General features: G+C 41.0%; 2 protein-coding genes across 5 annotated transcripts in view; both read right to left on the bottom strand.

The window, feature by feature from the left end:
- Nucleotides 1-1160, bottom strand: part of mats (MOB kinase activator-like 1) — a 56087-nt gene extending 54927 nt beyond the window's left edge. Inside the window, exon 1 of the mRNA XM_076183898.1 lies at nucleotides 972-1160. Coding sequence (XP_076040013.1) covers nucleotides 972-985 — 14 coding nt within the window. The 5' untranslated portion in view covers nucleotides 986-1160. The remainder of the gene's footprint in view (nucleotides 1-971) is intronic.
- Nucleotides 1161-1299: 139 nt separating this feature from the next.
- Nucleotides 1300-7141, bottom strand: LOC143024766 (heterogeneous nuclear ribonucleoprotein F-like). Of its 4 annotated transcripts, none has more exons than XM_076183893.1 (10): nucleotides 7048-7141; nucleotides 5915-6100; nucleotides 5656-5814; nucleotides 5432-5575; nucleotides 4845-4983; nucleotides 3280-3437; nucleotides 2903-3138; nucleotides 2647-2766; nucleotides 2213-2546; nucleotides 1300-2046 (listed from the first exon to the last, which is right to left on the bottom strand). In XM_076183893.1, the coding sequence occupies exons 1-10, from the start codon at nucleotides 7121-7123 to the stop codon at nucleotides 1892-1894; spliced, it is 1707 nt and encodes a 568-aa protein (XP_076040008.1). In that variant the 5' UTR covers nucleotides 7124-7141; the 3' UTR covers nucleotides 1300-1891. The 4 variants fall into 4 exon arrangements, with proteins under 4 accessions (XP_076040008.1, XP_076040007.1, XP_076040009.1 ...); XM_076183892.1 differs by having other exon boundaries at nucleotides 3271-3437; nucleotides 7048-7139; XM_076183894.1 differs by having other exon boundaries at nucleotides 3271-3437; nucleotides 6958-7122.
- Nucleotides 7142-17564: the final 10423 nt, after the last annotated feature.

Below are 17564 nucleotides of genomic sequence, written 5' to 3'. Positions count from 1 at the left end.
TCTCAATAGAACTAGAGGCCGAATAATCCAAGGAGTAAAGCTTAGAAATTACTACCCATGACCCCTAAGTGAATCCAAAATTAGATTCACTGCTTAAGCATAACAATTCCATAGTAAAAATAAATCTTTGAAATGAAAAACAGAAAAGTGAAAAATTTGTTTGTGATACTGGAACAGAACCCTTAACCAAACCAAAGTTTACAGAACCTAACCAAGTTTATACAAACCTACTTTACTATAAATTGTAAATAAAGAATACTTCAGAAAATTATGGGTAATTCAAGCTTATATAAAGCTACCTGTACATTGTTGGAATTTTTTGCTACAGGTATATGAAGCACCAATACATCAAATAATCCCACTTCTAGTTCCAATAACTACCTAATTTAAAATCGTTCACTTTTCCCTAGTGGTTTTAACCCACCCCCAAATGTATCACTAACAGTGGCCTATTTTTAAAAAGTTTAGTCATTTTTGCACACCCTAATGGCGTTCCAGTCACAAGATTTTATGAATAAACACCGAGGACATCTCGTGTAAATGTTTACTATTTTTCATAGCTAAAATGCAAATTATGATTCCGCATTATGTATCAAAACTTACAAACACTACACCATGTAAGTCCCTAAGTTCAATTGGATAGCTTCAACAATTCTACTACATAATTTTGTAAACAAGAACTCCATCCAATCATACAGGTATTATACCAAAACATGCAAAGCAAGAAAACAATTGGTAATACAAAGTGACTTCTGCTTCGCCCGATGGTTTCGTCATTTTTGGACTTCACGAATAATGCCAGCCAATTATGATATCAGCCCCGTATTGCCTGTTTTCCTTCATATACAAGCACACTTGATATGACAAACCTAGTTAAGCTTCCCCTAAAATAAAATACTATCTATTCCTAATCAAAAGTTACCCATTTCAAAATCAGCTGATCAACAAAAACAAAGGAAGTAAGAACTCACAAAAGGAAGCTCATTGTGCTGAAACTAAATCGTTACTTCAATTGTAAGTGTTCCTCACGTCCTAGATAGTTCAGCACAAAACCCGTACGTCAACACCTCGTCTGAGGTCGAGGATTGTCAAGAAACTCAGCGATTAAGCAGCGATGACATACCACTCTCACAAATTCAATATGGCCGACTCGTCGCAGAGCATTGTGGGAGTGGTTTTGCCCTTTCCGATAAGTTCACTTCCTGTCACATATTTGAGCTTGCCACACCCCCAGTTTTCTTACTCAATAGATTTTATTGCATCATACTCCAAGTTTAATGGGACAATAGATACACAATATTTCGGTCTTTTTTTTATTGAAAGCTTACATTACGTGCTAGGTTTATACAGGCACCCCACGTAGGGATTACCCCCTACGATGTTGCCACCTGGAATGTGTCCACACGTACTTCAGTCGCCCAGTGGGCCGTTACTCTTACAGCTCCAAATGTTCGTCACAGGGACTGAAGACAATACATATCTACTAGGTTTCAAGCCTGGTTAGTCACACTAACAATTGTTTTAATTAAGCTTTAATATAAAGGAAACATAGGCTTTGAAATACTTAAGTTTGTACATACAGTAAAATATTTCACTTACATCGTCAGTTATCAAGGACAGTTTGTGGAACCTTGCGATCTTTATTTCAAGATCCACTTGGGAAATTAAGAGTGATGTTCATCCCCCTCCTACAAGGGGTAATTCCCCTACAACTACCTGTGCACAAGGTACAAATGTAATTTGCAGTTTCTTTTTCTGGAACACGTATTTCAAACTGCAAAGTGTTCATATCCAAAAGCATCAAGTTCAAAATAAAACCTGTTACTTTTCACATTTAAGTTGTACACAACTAGAATTGAGAAAAATCATACAAAATTCAAGAATCATTTCTTCAGCAAAAACTGTTGTAATTATTTCCAGACATCTGGTTGGTACTATATCCACCTCCCATCCCACCTCCTCCACCACCGCCACTGCCGAAACCACCATTCATGTCGTCAAATCTTCCGCCTCCGCCACCGCCACCACCTGAAAGATTGAGATAATCTGGGTCAAACTTCGTTAACTGCCCTAGAACAACAAGCATTGGCGAAAATTGTCTCAGTTATTCGTGAATCACAACCCAACCATGCTTTCCATATCACAGGCCAAGAGCCTCTCGATATGTAAAACAACAAGGTCAAACCTGGGTCAGCCTTGGCCGCCTACCAACCTCCACCTCCACCGCCGCCTCCCATACGACCACCATAGCCGCCGCCGCCGCCTCCGCCGAATCCACCGCCCATACCGCTACTGCCTCCACCACCGCCGCCACCCATTCCTCCTCCCATACCACCACCCATTCCGCCTCCCATGTTGCCGTTTCCGAAGTTGCCACCTCCGCCACCGCCACCACCTCCGAAGTTGCCGCCACCGAAGTTGCCACCTGGTCCTCCACCCATTGGGCCTGGACCACCCATGGGTCCACCTGGAGGTCCACCCATGTTGCCCACTGGTGTGGAGTTCAGGAACAACTCGATGTATCTGTGTTGCATGTTTGCTTTGTCCTGCACAAAAGAAGAAACGGTATATGAATGCCAAGTCCACAGTAAAATTAAATGTATTATGCAAGTCCAATAGAATTTCAAAAGTTAACCAATTACCAACCTTGGACATAGCTTTAACGGCATCATCATGTGTTGCAAACTCAACATCGCATTCACCAGAAGGCCTGTTTGAGCTGTCCATGAGGATATTGATGTTGACGGGATTGAGCGGCCTGAAGAACTGTGGGAAAATGGATTCATTGTACAGGTTGTATAACAAGCTTTGTGCTATTAGATTTATTGCACAGGTTGTATTACAAGCTTTGTGCTACTTCAAATTTAGTACCATGGCAGAAGAAACTTTTGCAGAACCTTACATCAGCAATGTCCAATTCTGTTGCTCTGAATGGGAGACCCCGCATGTGGACGCAGTGCCCAGTGCCACCACTCCAGTTCCCACTTCTTCCACCACTGCCAAAACTACCCTTCATGCTGATGGGCCCTCCTCCACTTCCACCACCTAGCCTACTGCCTCGACCACCTTGCCAGCCAGGGCCATCATCATAGCCAGATCCACCCCAACCTGGCCCATCATCGTAGTCATTGTACCCTCCTGGAAATGAGAAGTCACTGAGAATAAAAGCCAACAAAACAATTACACTCAAATAGGTCACTGGCTCTCAATGCTAATCCACCAAATTGATGGAATAAGGCACTGACATTTATGGTACGAAAATATACTTACGATTCCTACCCCTACCCATGTTGTAGCGATTCATCCCACCAAAACGGTCCCGCGAGTCGTAGGGTGTAGGTCTGTTGTTATAGCCACCCATTGGTGGCCCCCGGGGCATCTTTGGAGTCATAGCTGCACGCAACTCACCTAGGTTACTTCTGAAGATCTCAATGTACCTGTTAGACAATTGTTTATGTTAACAGCTAATCTACAGATCATTTGCCTAGCATTTCATTCCATATTGTTGCATTTCAAACCTGGTGACTATATTGATCAATTTTATAGCAGATAACCATTAAACACTGTGGACAGTGTTAGAAGATTCAAACCAAATGTTAGAAGCATCATGATGAAAATACAAAAGATAAAACTCCACTTTACCAAAGGGCTCTTTCTCTCTGGAGCCCTGGCCCGGCCCAAAAAGCCCGTGAGTGTCCCGGCCCAGACAGTCTTCCCTGTCCCGCTCAGAGCCTCTGACCTCCCGGCCCAGCCCTGCGCATCATCGCTGCCCTCTTCTGCCTCTGCCTACCTGACTCACCAGCAAGTCGGCCACAGCCCTCCCGAAGCCTCTAGGGCCCGGTTGTCTGCCAGCGAGCCCTTTGTCTTGCCCGTCCAGCCTGCCCTCGAGCCTGCATTGCTTCCCTCTTGCGGCACAGCTTGGGTCTTCTTGCTACTCCCTACCAAACTACTGTATAACCTTACCTAGTGCCATGATGAAGGTCCATAGCTACTTTCTAGTTCCCTCTTTGGAACACACCCATGTCAACCAGTGGTCCTCTCCAATGCAAATCACCGTCTCCATTTCCATCAAGACTTATAACTTTATATATACATTTATATCCCATTACCAATACTCATGCTATTGATATTTGATGATTATGAGAACTTTAAGAATAATCCCTTACCCAGGTACATGGCTCAGGGATTGGCTGGAGGGCAACCCCCAGCCTCCCTCATGTACATCTTTGAGAAGTATTCATGGCTCGGTGGTGAGAAGGGCAACAGCCTACAGTTCCATGCAAACTTTTGAACTTGAGAACTGCTACATCATCCGAGAACCATTAATTTAGCTCTGCAGATGCTACTTAGGGGGAGAAAGATACTGAAGAGTTGCCCTCCTCAGAAGGGATTGCTACAGTCCTTGACAATCCATGTTCAAAATCATACCATTTGAAGTTAATTTTGATCAGAAACAAATTTATAATTTACACCAAAACTATGTAGTCATATCAAAAACTGTAGCAGGGACAAACTACCCGTCCCCTCTCCAAACCCACAGCCAGCCCTCTGCTAGCACAAATTCAACATACAGAGATAAGGGCCCAGATTTGTTCCAAATTCCACATCCTCCTATCAGACAATGCTTAGATGGACCTTAAAGCTTAGGTAGAATATTGCAGAGTAATCTTAGTTTCAGATTATGAACTTTAAAATTTCTACCTGCAGAAGCCAAGATAAGTCTACATTCAATGCTTGCTGCAGTAACTTGAAATCAACCATCTGTGCATATTCTGACAATGGACGAGATGCAACCTGGTTGCCAAATCTCCCGCCCCTGAATGAACCTAGTATTACCATCCCACCTGTGCGCAATTTTTTCCTTATGCTTCTCGAGGGCCTTTTCGGCGACCTCTTTGTTTACAAACTGAACGTAAGCCTCCCCTGTGTGCCGCCCCTGGTAGTCGGTAGGCAGACAAATCCCGTTCGGAACTATCTCCAACCCTACCCAGCAACATCAAGGGAAAGACGCGTTAACAGACAAATCAATCATCTTGTCACTGTGACAGGGTAACAGTGATATTTAAATTCTGGAAAAAAATGCTGAAAATTCAAAGTTGAATGGCCAAAGCTACCAGTTTCCCTGTCACAAAACCCTACCAGTTACGTTAAAACAAATACTTTTCTGATTGACTGACTGACTGACTGACCGACTAAAAGCCTTCCAGGGATGTATTTATACAACTTATCCTGTAGTAAAAGGAAACCATGGAGCAACCAATATAACTATGCATGATAAAAACATATCCAAGGTTGACCTGTATCCTCAGAAGTTACTAGCATTAGTGGAATCAGGATGAACTTTAAATTTTCAAAAAACATTACTCCCTGAGGCACAAGTAAATCTTTAACTACTTTCCAAATGTACTACTACAATATTTGCAATCGTTACCTGAGAAGAACATGGCAATTTCTTCTTTTGAGCATCCAAATGGAAGCCCTCTCAATCTAACACAACCATCGTCTTCACTGCCTCCCGGTCCAATGCCAGAGCGTTTTACAACCCACTCCATTTCAGAGCGCTTGGCCTTAAAAACTGCAAACAAGACAATAGTTAATAAATGCACAGAAAATATTGAAGTCACTTTACAAGCCAATACTACTACATGATTATACCTTCTATGTATCTTCTTCCCATGTGTTGATTGTGTTTCTTTTCGGCCAAAGCTAGGTCTGCGGAGGATGCCATTTCTATATATGCCTCACCACTAGGTCTTCCTTCTCTCGATAGTGTGAGGTGAACTCCTTCCCTACCATTTCGCAACTCACAGTTATCTGGAAATCAAGAGGCAAAGTTAGAAACTCGACCCACCCCTTAGCTCCTGTGTACAAAATTGTTCCAGTACAACCATACCAATCTCAGACAATGACTTACCAAAGAACTTTACAATATCATCTGCTGTAGCAGACCAGGGCAACCCCCGGACTTTAATAACCATCTCTTCCTCTCCTTCGCCCATGCTTGCAGCTGGCTTTTCCGGTTCAGGTTCTTCTGCCGCTTGCTCTTGTTCCTGTGGTTCTTCCTCTTGCTGTTGTTGTGGTTCTTGATTCCCCCCTTCAACTGGAAAGAAGGATGTTGCAACTGAATACATAACCCTCACCCTTCTAGAGGGAGATGAATATTGAAATTTCCCCAATATTTAATTGAACAAAACAAAACAAAAAGGCACCTGCAAAGGGAAAAGGCAGTAGCAAAACCGATGTCATCTGAAGCTCTCTGAATCACATTAAATACAAAGTTGTACAAACTGCCTCCTCCCTTTCTAGGTATCTTATATATTGCACAGGAAATAAATGAAAAGTGCAAAACATTGTTGCGGCCACAAAGCATTTAATACCCTCCCAGGCAAACAACCCTTGAATCCAAACCCAAACATTCCCATCAAAGCAGCTCAAAGAAAAAGTTATCACACAATACAGCAAGTCTACAATATGCTACCACTTACATCACATTTAGCTACATGATCTACATTAAATTCTCTGGATGCGGAAGTTTTAAACAATTTAGAGCAATGCATTGTTCTGTTAAATTAGCAAGCCAATGCTCATACTGCAAAGGACAGAAGTTGATGTCGGGCTTGATGGAGAGGCAGCGTGGTGTAAGTGGCCGGTGCATTGGTCTGGCGGCATGGCGTCCTGCCCCCACCAGGCCTCCCAGGCTTTGTCCAGAGCCAAACCAATCCTTACTTTAGGCCCATTCTCAAACCAAATTCAAATATTCTCAAGGGTTAAATGCAACAAAATTAACTTCGAGATAGTTACTGGGTTAACCGGAACCGTGAGATGTGCTGATCCACATATAATTCACATTTTAGATGCCGGGCCCATTCCGCCACCAACATGGCGCCCAAGCTACTCCAGACCCACGCCAATATTTTGCACTTAAAAAAACGAATGCAACATGGATTTGATACTAACATGCCTGTTCTTCTGTGTCCTCGTAGTTTTCCTCCTTCATGTCAGACATTTTCCACCGCTAAAGACACGTATTACGGATGAAATACTTACTAAATGCGGACGAGTTATACCGGTGACGCTGTCCTAACGAAAGCGGTGTAGGGTGTGCTTCACGAGGTTCGCGCATGCGCTTACCACACGTAGCTTGGGTGGAACTGCCAACTTGATATTTATTTATCTAATTTATCTGCCTCACTCTCTCTATTTCCAGCTTTTTCAAATATTTTTATTGAGAGCCCTTGTTACAAAATATTTTTTCTAGCATGTATATAATTCAGTCAAGACCATAAAACAGTGAGCAGAAGTATTCAAAGACAAAATTTATGTGCCTTAGGCATTAGGTAATATTGAAACCAAATATGGGCTATCAATAAGATTGTTGGTATTATATTGCAAATGGTTAAGTGTATTTCATTGAAAATGTATCATCACAGTGACACAATGCTAAGAATATCATTACTAACTAAAACAAAATATATTACCAGGTGACAACTCAACTGGCCTCTTTCAACCCGTATGAGCTTTATGACGTCCTACATAAGGTTCATTATTATATCCCACTGCTTTGCAGTCTACACCGGTATCCTCTAACATACCCCACGCCTTACCAACATCCAATGTGTATGCGTAGTCTTTTTAGTTTAAGCGTTATTGTTTAGTTCTTACACAGTATTACACATTAAATTAATTTACATGCTTTTATGTTTTCATTCATATTCATGAATATTCCATAAGAACATTAATGAAGTTAGTATATGCTCAATGTCTTAAAGGCTCATAACCCAAGTTACGTAAATTCCCCAATGGCTACCGCTTACAGAAAAGGCGCCAAAGAGTTGTCGTCAATCTTAGGCTTAACATATGTATATTCATTGACTCAACAATTAAGTTTATTTTATTGTAGAAATATGGAAAACAACAATATAACATAATAACAGTGGTCTGCATATACTGTAGTACTATTACTATTGAGAAAGCTGTAAACATGCATCATGATAGCCATGTATTTTTTCATAACTTCTAAACAATTTTCCAATCTAAGCCAAACAGTGACAAACCAGTGTTTAGCACCACAAATATATCATCAGGCTGCGTAAATTAGTAGTGAAATAAAAAACAAACAAATTGCGACTGCATGCATGGGACATACAGGTTATTGAGTTCGAGCCATGTAAACTGAATAAAAACACCAATAACATGTAAACTGAATAAAACACGTATTCAGGTTCATCATACTAGCATACATGCATACACACATACAACCGTTCCATATCAATATTCTATTCTGGTCTAAAATTTTGTTCTGGCTCAAAAAACGATTAGGCCGAGATTACACATACACCATCTGAAGAATGTGTTTATAAGTTCAATTTATCAATGTTGTTCTGACACCAAGCAATATTGAACACATACACATACATACACAATGTATGTATAATAGACAAATTGAAGGCAAATTTTGGCTGACTCGTGATCGACAGCTATTTCACTCCCGGAGGTGAGTCCAGAGCTCGTATATGACCGATCTATGGGTAATGCTGATCGGTCATACAAGAGCTCTGAGCTCTCTTTCGTGTGTGTGTATTTACCTAGTTGTACGGTTGTACCTAGTTGTATTTTGCAGGAGAAGAACTATGCTCGTAGAGACCCGCAGTTGTATCTTTCCGCATCCAGTAAGTCGTGTATAGTTTTAGCACTCACCGTTTTCTCTTTCAATTTATTCCATGTATCTATCGCTCTATGTTGAAAGCTATTCTTTTTCAGATCTCTTCTGTAACTGTCCTTCTTAAGTTTCTTCTCATGTCCCCTTGTATTTCTTCTGTCCTATTTAAGTAGATCATCTCTGTCAAGGATATCCCTTTCATAATTCTATCTATCATAGATAGAATTCCATAGATAATCAATGGATATCAAATCGCCTTTCTCTTCTTTGCTCAAGAGTTAATAAGTTTAGTTTATCCAATCTTTGTTCGTATGTCAACATGCTGAGTGTTAGTGCCATCTTTGTTAGTGCTCTTTGAATTCTTTCTATTTTTTTTATTGGGTGTCCATAGTGACGCTGTGTGTGTGTGTGTGTGTGTGTGTGTGTGTGTGTGTGTGTGTGTGATTCACCATGGTCTTGGATCACGTGCTGGACTCGTGATCGACAGCTATTTCCCTCCCGGCAGAGAGCTCATAGCTCACATATGACCCATCTATGGGTAATGCTGTGACTTTACACGCGCACACACACACACGACTCCCCGCCGAAGGGAGTTGGAGTAACAACTCGCAGTGCAGCGATACTGAAATTATTTCAGCCCTGGGCGGGATTCAAAAACAGACCGCCGTAATGGCAGCCGGGAACTCTAACCACTGCGCCACGATGCGTGATTCACCATGGTCTTGGATCACGTGTTGGACTCGTGATCGACAGCTATTTCCCTCCCGGAAGAGAGCTCATATATGACCGATCTATGGGCAATGTTGTGACCATATATGCACACACACACACACACACACACACACACACACACACACACACACACACACACACACACACACACACACACACACACACACACACACACAACTCCCCGCCCACGAGAGTTGGAGTAACAACCCGCAGCGCAGCGATACTGAAATTATTTCAGTCCTGGACGGGATTCGAACCCAGACCACCGTATTGGCAGCCAGGAACTCTAACTGCGTAACTGTGTGTGTATGTGCGTGTATATATATATATATATATATATATATATATATATATGTGTGTGTATATATATATATATATATATATATATATATGATGAAGGTGGAAAAAGAAGTCACGGGTCTAGTTCCGAGTTCCTGAGTTTATTCCTGACCGGTTTTGCTCTATACTTCTTCAGAAGAAGCATAGAGCGAAACCGGTCAGGAATAAACTCATAAACTCGGAACTAGACCCGTGATTTCTTTTTCCAGCTTCAACAACTTGTCACAATATACCAGCATACATATATGTATATATAGAATATATCTATTTATATATATATATATATATATATATATATATGTGTGTGTGTGTGTGTGTGTGTGTGTGTGTGTGTGTGTGTGTGTGTGTGTGTGTGTGTGTGTGTGTGTGTGTGTGTGTGTGTGAGAGAGAGAGAGAGAGATTCAGGAGAGGAATTGTACAAAGGTATCATTATTTGTTTATCTATCAATTTATTTATCTATTCATTTGGTTATCTATTAATTTACTTATATATATATATATATATATATATATATATATATATATATATATATATATATAATTTTACTTATCTTTTATATATTTACTTGTTGATTTTATTTTAATTATAAAGTGGATTGTATAGCAGGTGTTGAGTGTAGTTTTAGAAATGTTTCATGTGGATTTCACGTTCTCTCTAAGCCTAAACCTTTTGCTTTAATCTTACGATTTAAACAAGATTTATAAGAATTAGTCCTCAGGTGTTGTAATGTGTGTACATACCCAAATTCTTTGCACGCATATTTCTGCCTCTTCTTCCAGATATGGTTATTCGTTTATGGTTTTAGACTGATGACCTTCCGCCAGCTCTGGCGAATGCTATTTACCATTAGAAGGTTGAGTTTTACCTGATGTTCTAGTTAAGTGCATTTGACTTATCAGCTTATCTAAAAAACCTACCAATATTTCTCGTAACTATGATTAACAAATTTAACAGAATTTTTCTTTCTAGTGGTAGAAAGTGATCGTCAGGACTGGTGAAAAGGTTTAAAAGTAAGGCCCTTAGACTTTCTTTTGTGTATCTGAACGGCATCTATTTTGTTCTCATGACTTGGCGACGTTCCGTCGCAAATCCAGATTCTCTCTCTCTCTCTCTCTCTCTCTCTCTCTCTCTCTCTCTCTCTCTCTCTCTCTCTCTCTCTCTCTCTCTCTCTCTCTCTCTCTCTCTCTCTCTCTCTCTCTCTCTCTCTCTCTCTCTCTCTCTCTCTCTCTCTGTGAATGTGTGGAGACAGACCACGCTACAGCTGCTTATTTCAGTCTGGGGTGGATCAGATCATTTATGCGTATCTTCATCACCGTGTCACCACATAGTTACAAGGTTTTATTTATGTTCGTCTGCAGGTCTCGCCCACAATATCGTTTTTGGTCAGGTGACAAATCCTTCGTCTACACCCATCCACACCCAGGTCATAGTCTATATAAGAACAGGTCATTCTCGCCTCACACATGGCCTCCTACCACCACCTGTCAATGCGAAAATACCTTCACAACACTACATATACTCTTAGAATGTCCAATTTACGCGACACCCTGCAACAATCATCTACTCTGCCACCTACCCCTTCAAACAACAATAACTCAACATTAAATCCTGGGCGACAAAATGTCAATATGTACCTCTTCCATATTTCCAACGAAAAACAGGACTCTTCACCATGTTTTATTTTAAATAGCTTCGATTAAGTAGACCAACACAGGAAATATAGAAAATGCATGGCAACGGCGTAATAATATTAATAATGATAGTTATAATAGTAATAATCCTCATCATGATGATAGGAATAATGCAAGTAAAGTTCTGGTCGCCGGCCACGAATAGCTCAAGCTAAGAGGGGAATTCTAGCTCTCGTGTTGATTTCTCAATGTTTATTCAGTACATTTTCCTATTCAGATAACAGTTTCATTTGTTTAGTTTACCGTACTGTCTTTCCTGCATACCCAAGCATTACTCACTTGCTAAAACGAAATTAAACGATCCCAGCGGTCCAGTAACGTACAGTCCTTTCGAACGTAATTTCCATTTTATTGACATTTGTTGTTTTATCATACCAAGTACAGCATAAAGTATATTGGTGATTGATAACGATTGTCATGTTTCTACTAGAATATATTCTATGGATATGGAATGAAGTAACTTTTATTACACAAAGTAAAATAATATAAAGAATAATATATGTTAATAAAAATCTATCCTAAAATACTCTTGGTTTATACTGGGGCATTTACAGCATAATACAAAACCAATACTGTAGAGACTATTTTAAGGCGTCCTTATGGACTAGATTCACATATCATTTGCCTAGGTTAGAATAGAAAAGGAATTATGATATTTTTGTACTGCAAACGTCATTCTTGTAACTGTCCTTTATCATTTCTATGACTACATCTGGACCACCTTGTGGTGGTGGTGGTGGTGGCGGCGGGAGGGGAGGATTTCTACCACCATGCTTCCATGTGTCGTGAAAGACAAAGTGGGACGGAGTGGTAGAACTAAGATACTGCACTCGACTAGGGATCCTACACTCTACGACAAGTCAAGGCATTAGAGGGTCTGGGAGGAGAATTCCAAACAGAACTCCAGTAATTGGGTCATAAAATGCACGTGGTTGGGGTGCAGATGAGAGTAAAACTGAAAGTTTGTGAAAAGCAAGATGGATGTGTTAAGTGAAAAGGAGGGTGAGTTTGGGAGTGTGGTGGGGAGGTGTAACGGGATCAGGGAGGGGAGTGGCTCTGCTGATGTGTGGCGAGATTTGAAAATGCCTAATGGTAAAGGGGTGTCTTCAAGGATAATGTGGACAAAGATTTCTTTTTTTTTTGGGGGGGGGAGGCATGCTGTCCTGGCAGTGATAAAAGTGAAAGGAAAGGGGCTTTTTGGATCGAGATGATTAACAGTTTCCTACAGAATGGACATCAATTCACTAGAAGACGAATGGAATAAACTTAGTGACCATGTAGTAAGCGCTGAAACTATCAGTTGTTTTGAGAAACAATTAGACAACTTTATGGATGGGGATGACAGGTGGTGATGGATACGGAGCTGCCTAGTGTAGGCCTTATGGTCTCTTGCAGTCTCCTTCATTCTTATGTTCTTATGTTCTTATTTTTGGGGTGAAATGTGACTGTATTGGTGTGTGTATGGGAGGGGGGATTTCAGGACTAGACTAGGAGATTAGCCAATAGATGGAGTAGTAAGGAGGTTTGGGGTGCCAGGTAAGACTCATATTGGAGAGGTAATGTTGGAGACATTTTTAGAAAGGAAATTAATGATAGTGAATATAGTGTTTAAGAATAGAGGCAAACAAGTATACGTGGGAAAGGGAGGTGGAAGAGAAGGTGGTTAAGAGCAAGGTCTAAATATACAGGTCAGACCGTTAGAATTCTTCTGCGCAGCTTCTGACGTCATTTGGCTGAGTCCATTTTCTCTTTGTGATACACTGAAGAAAACTGTGAAACGCCAAGGAAGACAGGAACTATAATATTTTATATATTATATATATATATATTATATTATATATATATATATATATATATATATATTATATCAGGAACTATATATATTTATATATAGAACTTTATATATATATTTTATATAATATTTGTCAGAACATAACTAATTGCGTGGAGCGGGGCGAGCGAAGGCAACGTCATTTTTGAACGACGGACCAGCTTCAACTGACAGCTATAGGACCCGCGAACCCCACTTTGAACAGCCAAGTGACGTTCACGGGCCCGCTGCGCCAACTCCCTCGAAATTCGGTCGGAAGTGGTTAGAGAGCATTCATGGTTTCCGTAGTGGTATCCAAAGGTGAGCATTAGACGAGTTTTTGATGTTTATGTTTTCAAGAGATAGGTCAGGTGGCTGTAAAGTCGTTTCGGTAGAAGGGGAACTGAGAGTGGATAAGTAAAGAAGGAGAGAAAAAAAGAGGGGAGGGACAAATATAAGCAGACTACAAAGCCTGCAGGATAAAATTCTAAATCCTCAAAAATTCCAAAACTAAATACTGGGTGTTATGTAAACAGCACCACTTCTACAAAAAAAAAAATTCACTAATATCACCTTATATTAATGTGTCAGTATTTCATGAATGCGTTTGCAGTGACCATAAATCACTGAAGAGTAAGTACATTTGGATATATCCCGATTTGAGATTTATTTACGTTGTTTACGTACGCAAGTGTTGGTTTCTGATCAAATGAGAACCTGTTGTAATAGTATTTGGTTCGGAACAACGGCAGGGCAAATGAAAATCAACACAAAATATCTAATCTCTTTCTTTTGGTAACTAGCCACAAGGTGCGACACTAGAAGTGTCACATGAGAAATATAGGTGAAGCTCGGACTAAGGCCACAGCTTAGTGGAGCTTATGGTTGTAGCTGGACGGGGAGCCTAACGTCAGCGAGGCGGGCGGTAGCAGATGATGACGGCGAGGCTCGATGGGACGGCTAGAAGGCTGGACGAAGAGATGTTGTTGTGTGTGCTGGTAGTCACAGTTCTGGTCATCTCGTTTTGTTTTGTTTTGTTGGCGTCCCCGCGGAGGCATCCGATTTTGGGCCTAACTTTTAGCTTGGGGTGGTGTTGTGCGTTCGGTGGGGGGGGGGGGTTGCTCCTAACAGGAGCATGTGCCAGAGGGAACGGTTTATATGTAGATGTGATAGAGTATTTAAGATGATCCTTCTTCTTCTTCTTCTTCTTCTTCTTCTTCGCGTTAGCTGGGTTGCCAGGACGATATGGGTGTGGCCTGAATCCGTGGTGGTGTTGGCCCGGAGGCGGTCCAGGGCTGTAGAGGGGTCGCCGAGAAGGTCTCGTAGAGGAAGTGGTCCTTCAGCGTGGGGCAGAAGAAGAGGCAGTGCTGGAAGGACATCGGTTCGGTGCCGCAGGTGCAGGTAGGTTGTAGGAATTTGGTCCACCAGTGGTTGGCCCGGATCCTGGAAATAGCAGAAGATATGTGAGGAGGTGGTGAGCAAAAGGCCGAGGCCTTGGTCATAGGGCGAGTAGTGGGCCATCCCCGGGAGGCTGCGGTGGCGGCGTAGTCCGACTCCCAGATGTCCCAGGAAGCTTGTTCTATCCTGCGGAAAACGTCGCAGGTCATCTCGGCGAAACGCCGACCTTTTAAAGGAGGCTGGCGGGATCGTGAGGAGCTTTGCAAGTTCCTGATTTGGCTGCTGGCTGGTCGGGACGTCCTTGCGACTTACGCTTGCCAACTATGTGTGTGACGGGTCGTGGGATGCGTCACGTCACTACACTGTAACCGGGCATTTATAATTTGCGGACTTGCGTATCATGCGGAACCTAACCTAACCTAACGTGTTCGCGCATGATCCTCAAGTTCCGCAAGTCCGCAATTTACACATGCCTCCTCTTCAGCCATTCTTGGCCATACAATGGCATCCCAACTATCTGGAATACATAATCTCCATTCAAAAAACAAACAACCAGTCAGAGAACCCAGTATCCTACAAATCTATCTCCTCTCCACCATACCTATACTAATGGGAAAGTTGAAATGAAGACAAATAGGAAACCGGACAGACTTGAAACAAAAGTAGGCACAGGACAGTAGAGAAAAACAACTAATAGGCAACTCCCAAAAACTACACTCCACTGTGTAGCCACAACATGGAGTCCAATAATTAAGCAATTCAATTCGTCAAACGAGAGAAAATAAAGCATTAAGAGTAATAAGTGGAAACAGTGAATCATTCTTGGTAGAACATCTACACTCAGAATTCAGAATCATTTTCATAAAGCAGCACATACAGTTCTACGCAGAACTCCTCAAACTTAGCACCCCCACCACACAAAGTCGGCTAAACGTATAACAAAAATAACCTTAACAAGGTTCAACTTAAACATCAACAATAACGTACCCTCAGTAACTAGAGACAAGTGTATAGAAATGGCTGCCATGTTGTACAATCTACCAAAATCTCGCAAAGATCTATCCATCATAGAAATCGCTCCTAAAACAAGCAAAAGTTGCACCGGCACGCCTACGCTGGGGTCATCATCTTGCATTAAAACGGTACCAACACATAATAAGCCTAGCTACAGGCGCAAACACACAAGAAAACAGACCATTTTGTATTACACTGAAATACACTCACTCTTGGGAGATAGCGCCAAGGCAACGGATTAATTGATTATTAACATTTTTAAGAGTATCCAAAGCAAGAAGAATGCACTTGTCGATGGCAGCATCTTCATGTGCAAAACGGAAATGTCACGGGGAATCAATGGAGGACCTACATGTTTCATGTAGTAGTCTGGTATATTGACCGGGCTTTCTGCTGTGAGGTTTCAGTTTGATGGCAATTTCTGTGTCTTTCCTCGATAGGGGCGGGGGTTAGCATCTGTGTCTAGCTTTACCATATACATATATTTTTTTCTATTGACGTGGGTTTGAAACTTGCTTCAAATTAATGTTTGTTAATGATATTGCGCTGTTTTATTATGTTTTATTCTATGTTGCTACAACTGCTTTACGGGTGAATGGAATATATATATATATATATATATATATATATATATATATATATATATATATATATATATATATATATATATATATATATATATATATATATACCTTTTCCAGTACATCCCATACACTTTTTTTTTTTTTTAACTTGAGATCCAGTAATCTTTTTTTTATGCTTACTATTTGGTATCCATTTAATTACTCTGTTCTTTTTCTTATTCTGGTAAATCCTTCTTCTTTTTTTATTCGGCTCCTTATTATCAGAAGGGCAGTCTCGGGTGTAAAATATGGACTTTATTTTCCTGTAGCCTCTGAATATATATTTGTTGCTTTTGGTATGACTTTAGTGAGTCTATTATAGCTGTGGTTTTGTTTATGTATGGGAACCGAACTATGTCAAAATTTTCTAAATAATTTATTTGCTAGTTCTATGGTCATCTTTATGGAGAAGTCAAAAGGGATATCCTGACTGTTATCTCATGTTGTCTGTGGATGGAGTGAGAGTGATCTCGATGATGGACGTGGCAAAATCGTGAGGAATTCACTCGAGTATATCATGTTTAGGATGGGGAGTTGGTCGAGGATTTTTTTATGCTGATTGTGCATGTGACCAGATGGGCCGGTGTGCGTTCAGATCCCTGCCCATTATGCGGTTTAAATCATTCGACGGTTGGAGTTGGGGTGTATCCTTAGCTTTTGATGTGGAAAGTGGTAAGTCGATGTTGGTGATATATATTGTTTTACCTACCGTATTTTCCGGCTTAAAATGCGCATCGGGTTATAATGCGCACCCATGCACTTCGTTATCTCGGTACACAGATAGCGCGCACCGACGTATAACGCGCATGCCAGGAAAAGTCACTGGTGGCTAAAGCTCGTGAAAGGCATGTATGCGACTCCTGCTTACGTTGGTCCATTGTTTTGTGGGAAATATGAGCCATGAAAAGTTTATTGAATACAAAATGTACATGAAAAAATTCGGATTTTTACAGAAAAAATGTAATTTACTATCCTGAGGGAATAATTCATCTTACAAGTTTTTATCACCGTGTTCAAGTTTTTATCACCGTGTGCAAGTTTTTATCGCCATGCAGCAACTATGTTTCGGTTCATAAGTGTCTTTACTGAAGTGACGTTTAGTTTAACAAACTCTCGCAAGAGGGTGTTTAGTGTAGGCTAGATTGGCAATAGAACTGTCAATCTCGGCCCTGATCTCGCGTATTCCGGGTGAGCTAAAACGGCCAACGTTCATGATGTTGGTACCAGTGCTGTTTTACGGATCCCAAATATTTGCATAGACTACGATAATTAATGTTAGTAAAAATAAACCAATGAA

The sequence above is a fragment of the Oratosquilla oratoria genome, chromosome 4, assembly GCF_046742065.1.
Source record: "Oratosquilla oratoria isolate Oo_2021 chromosome 4, ASM4674206v1, whole genome shotgun sequence".
Taxonomy (NCBI): domain Eukaryota; kingdom Metazoa; phylum Arthropoda; class Malacostraca; order Stomatopoda; family Squillidae; genus Oratosquilla; species Oratosquilla oratoria.
The sequence above is the reverse complement of the archived record's forward strand: the minus strand, read 5'-3'. Positions and strand labels throughout refer to the sequence as shown.

Coding starts and splice junctions, on each gene's coding strand:
- LOC143024766 (XM_076183892.1), bottom strand. CDS start 7,123: ATGCGCGAACCTCGTGAAGCACACCCTACACCGCTTTCGTTAGGACAG. Junction 6,101..7,047: donor GTATAACTCGTCCGCATTTA/GTAAGTATTTCA, acceptor CCTTCTTTCCAG/TTGAAGGGGGGAATCAAGAA. Junction 5,576..5,655: donor GGGAAGAAGATACATAGAAG/GTATAATCATGT, acceptor TCTTGTTTGCAG/TTTTTAAGGCCAAGCGCTCT.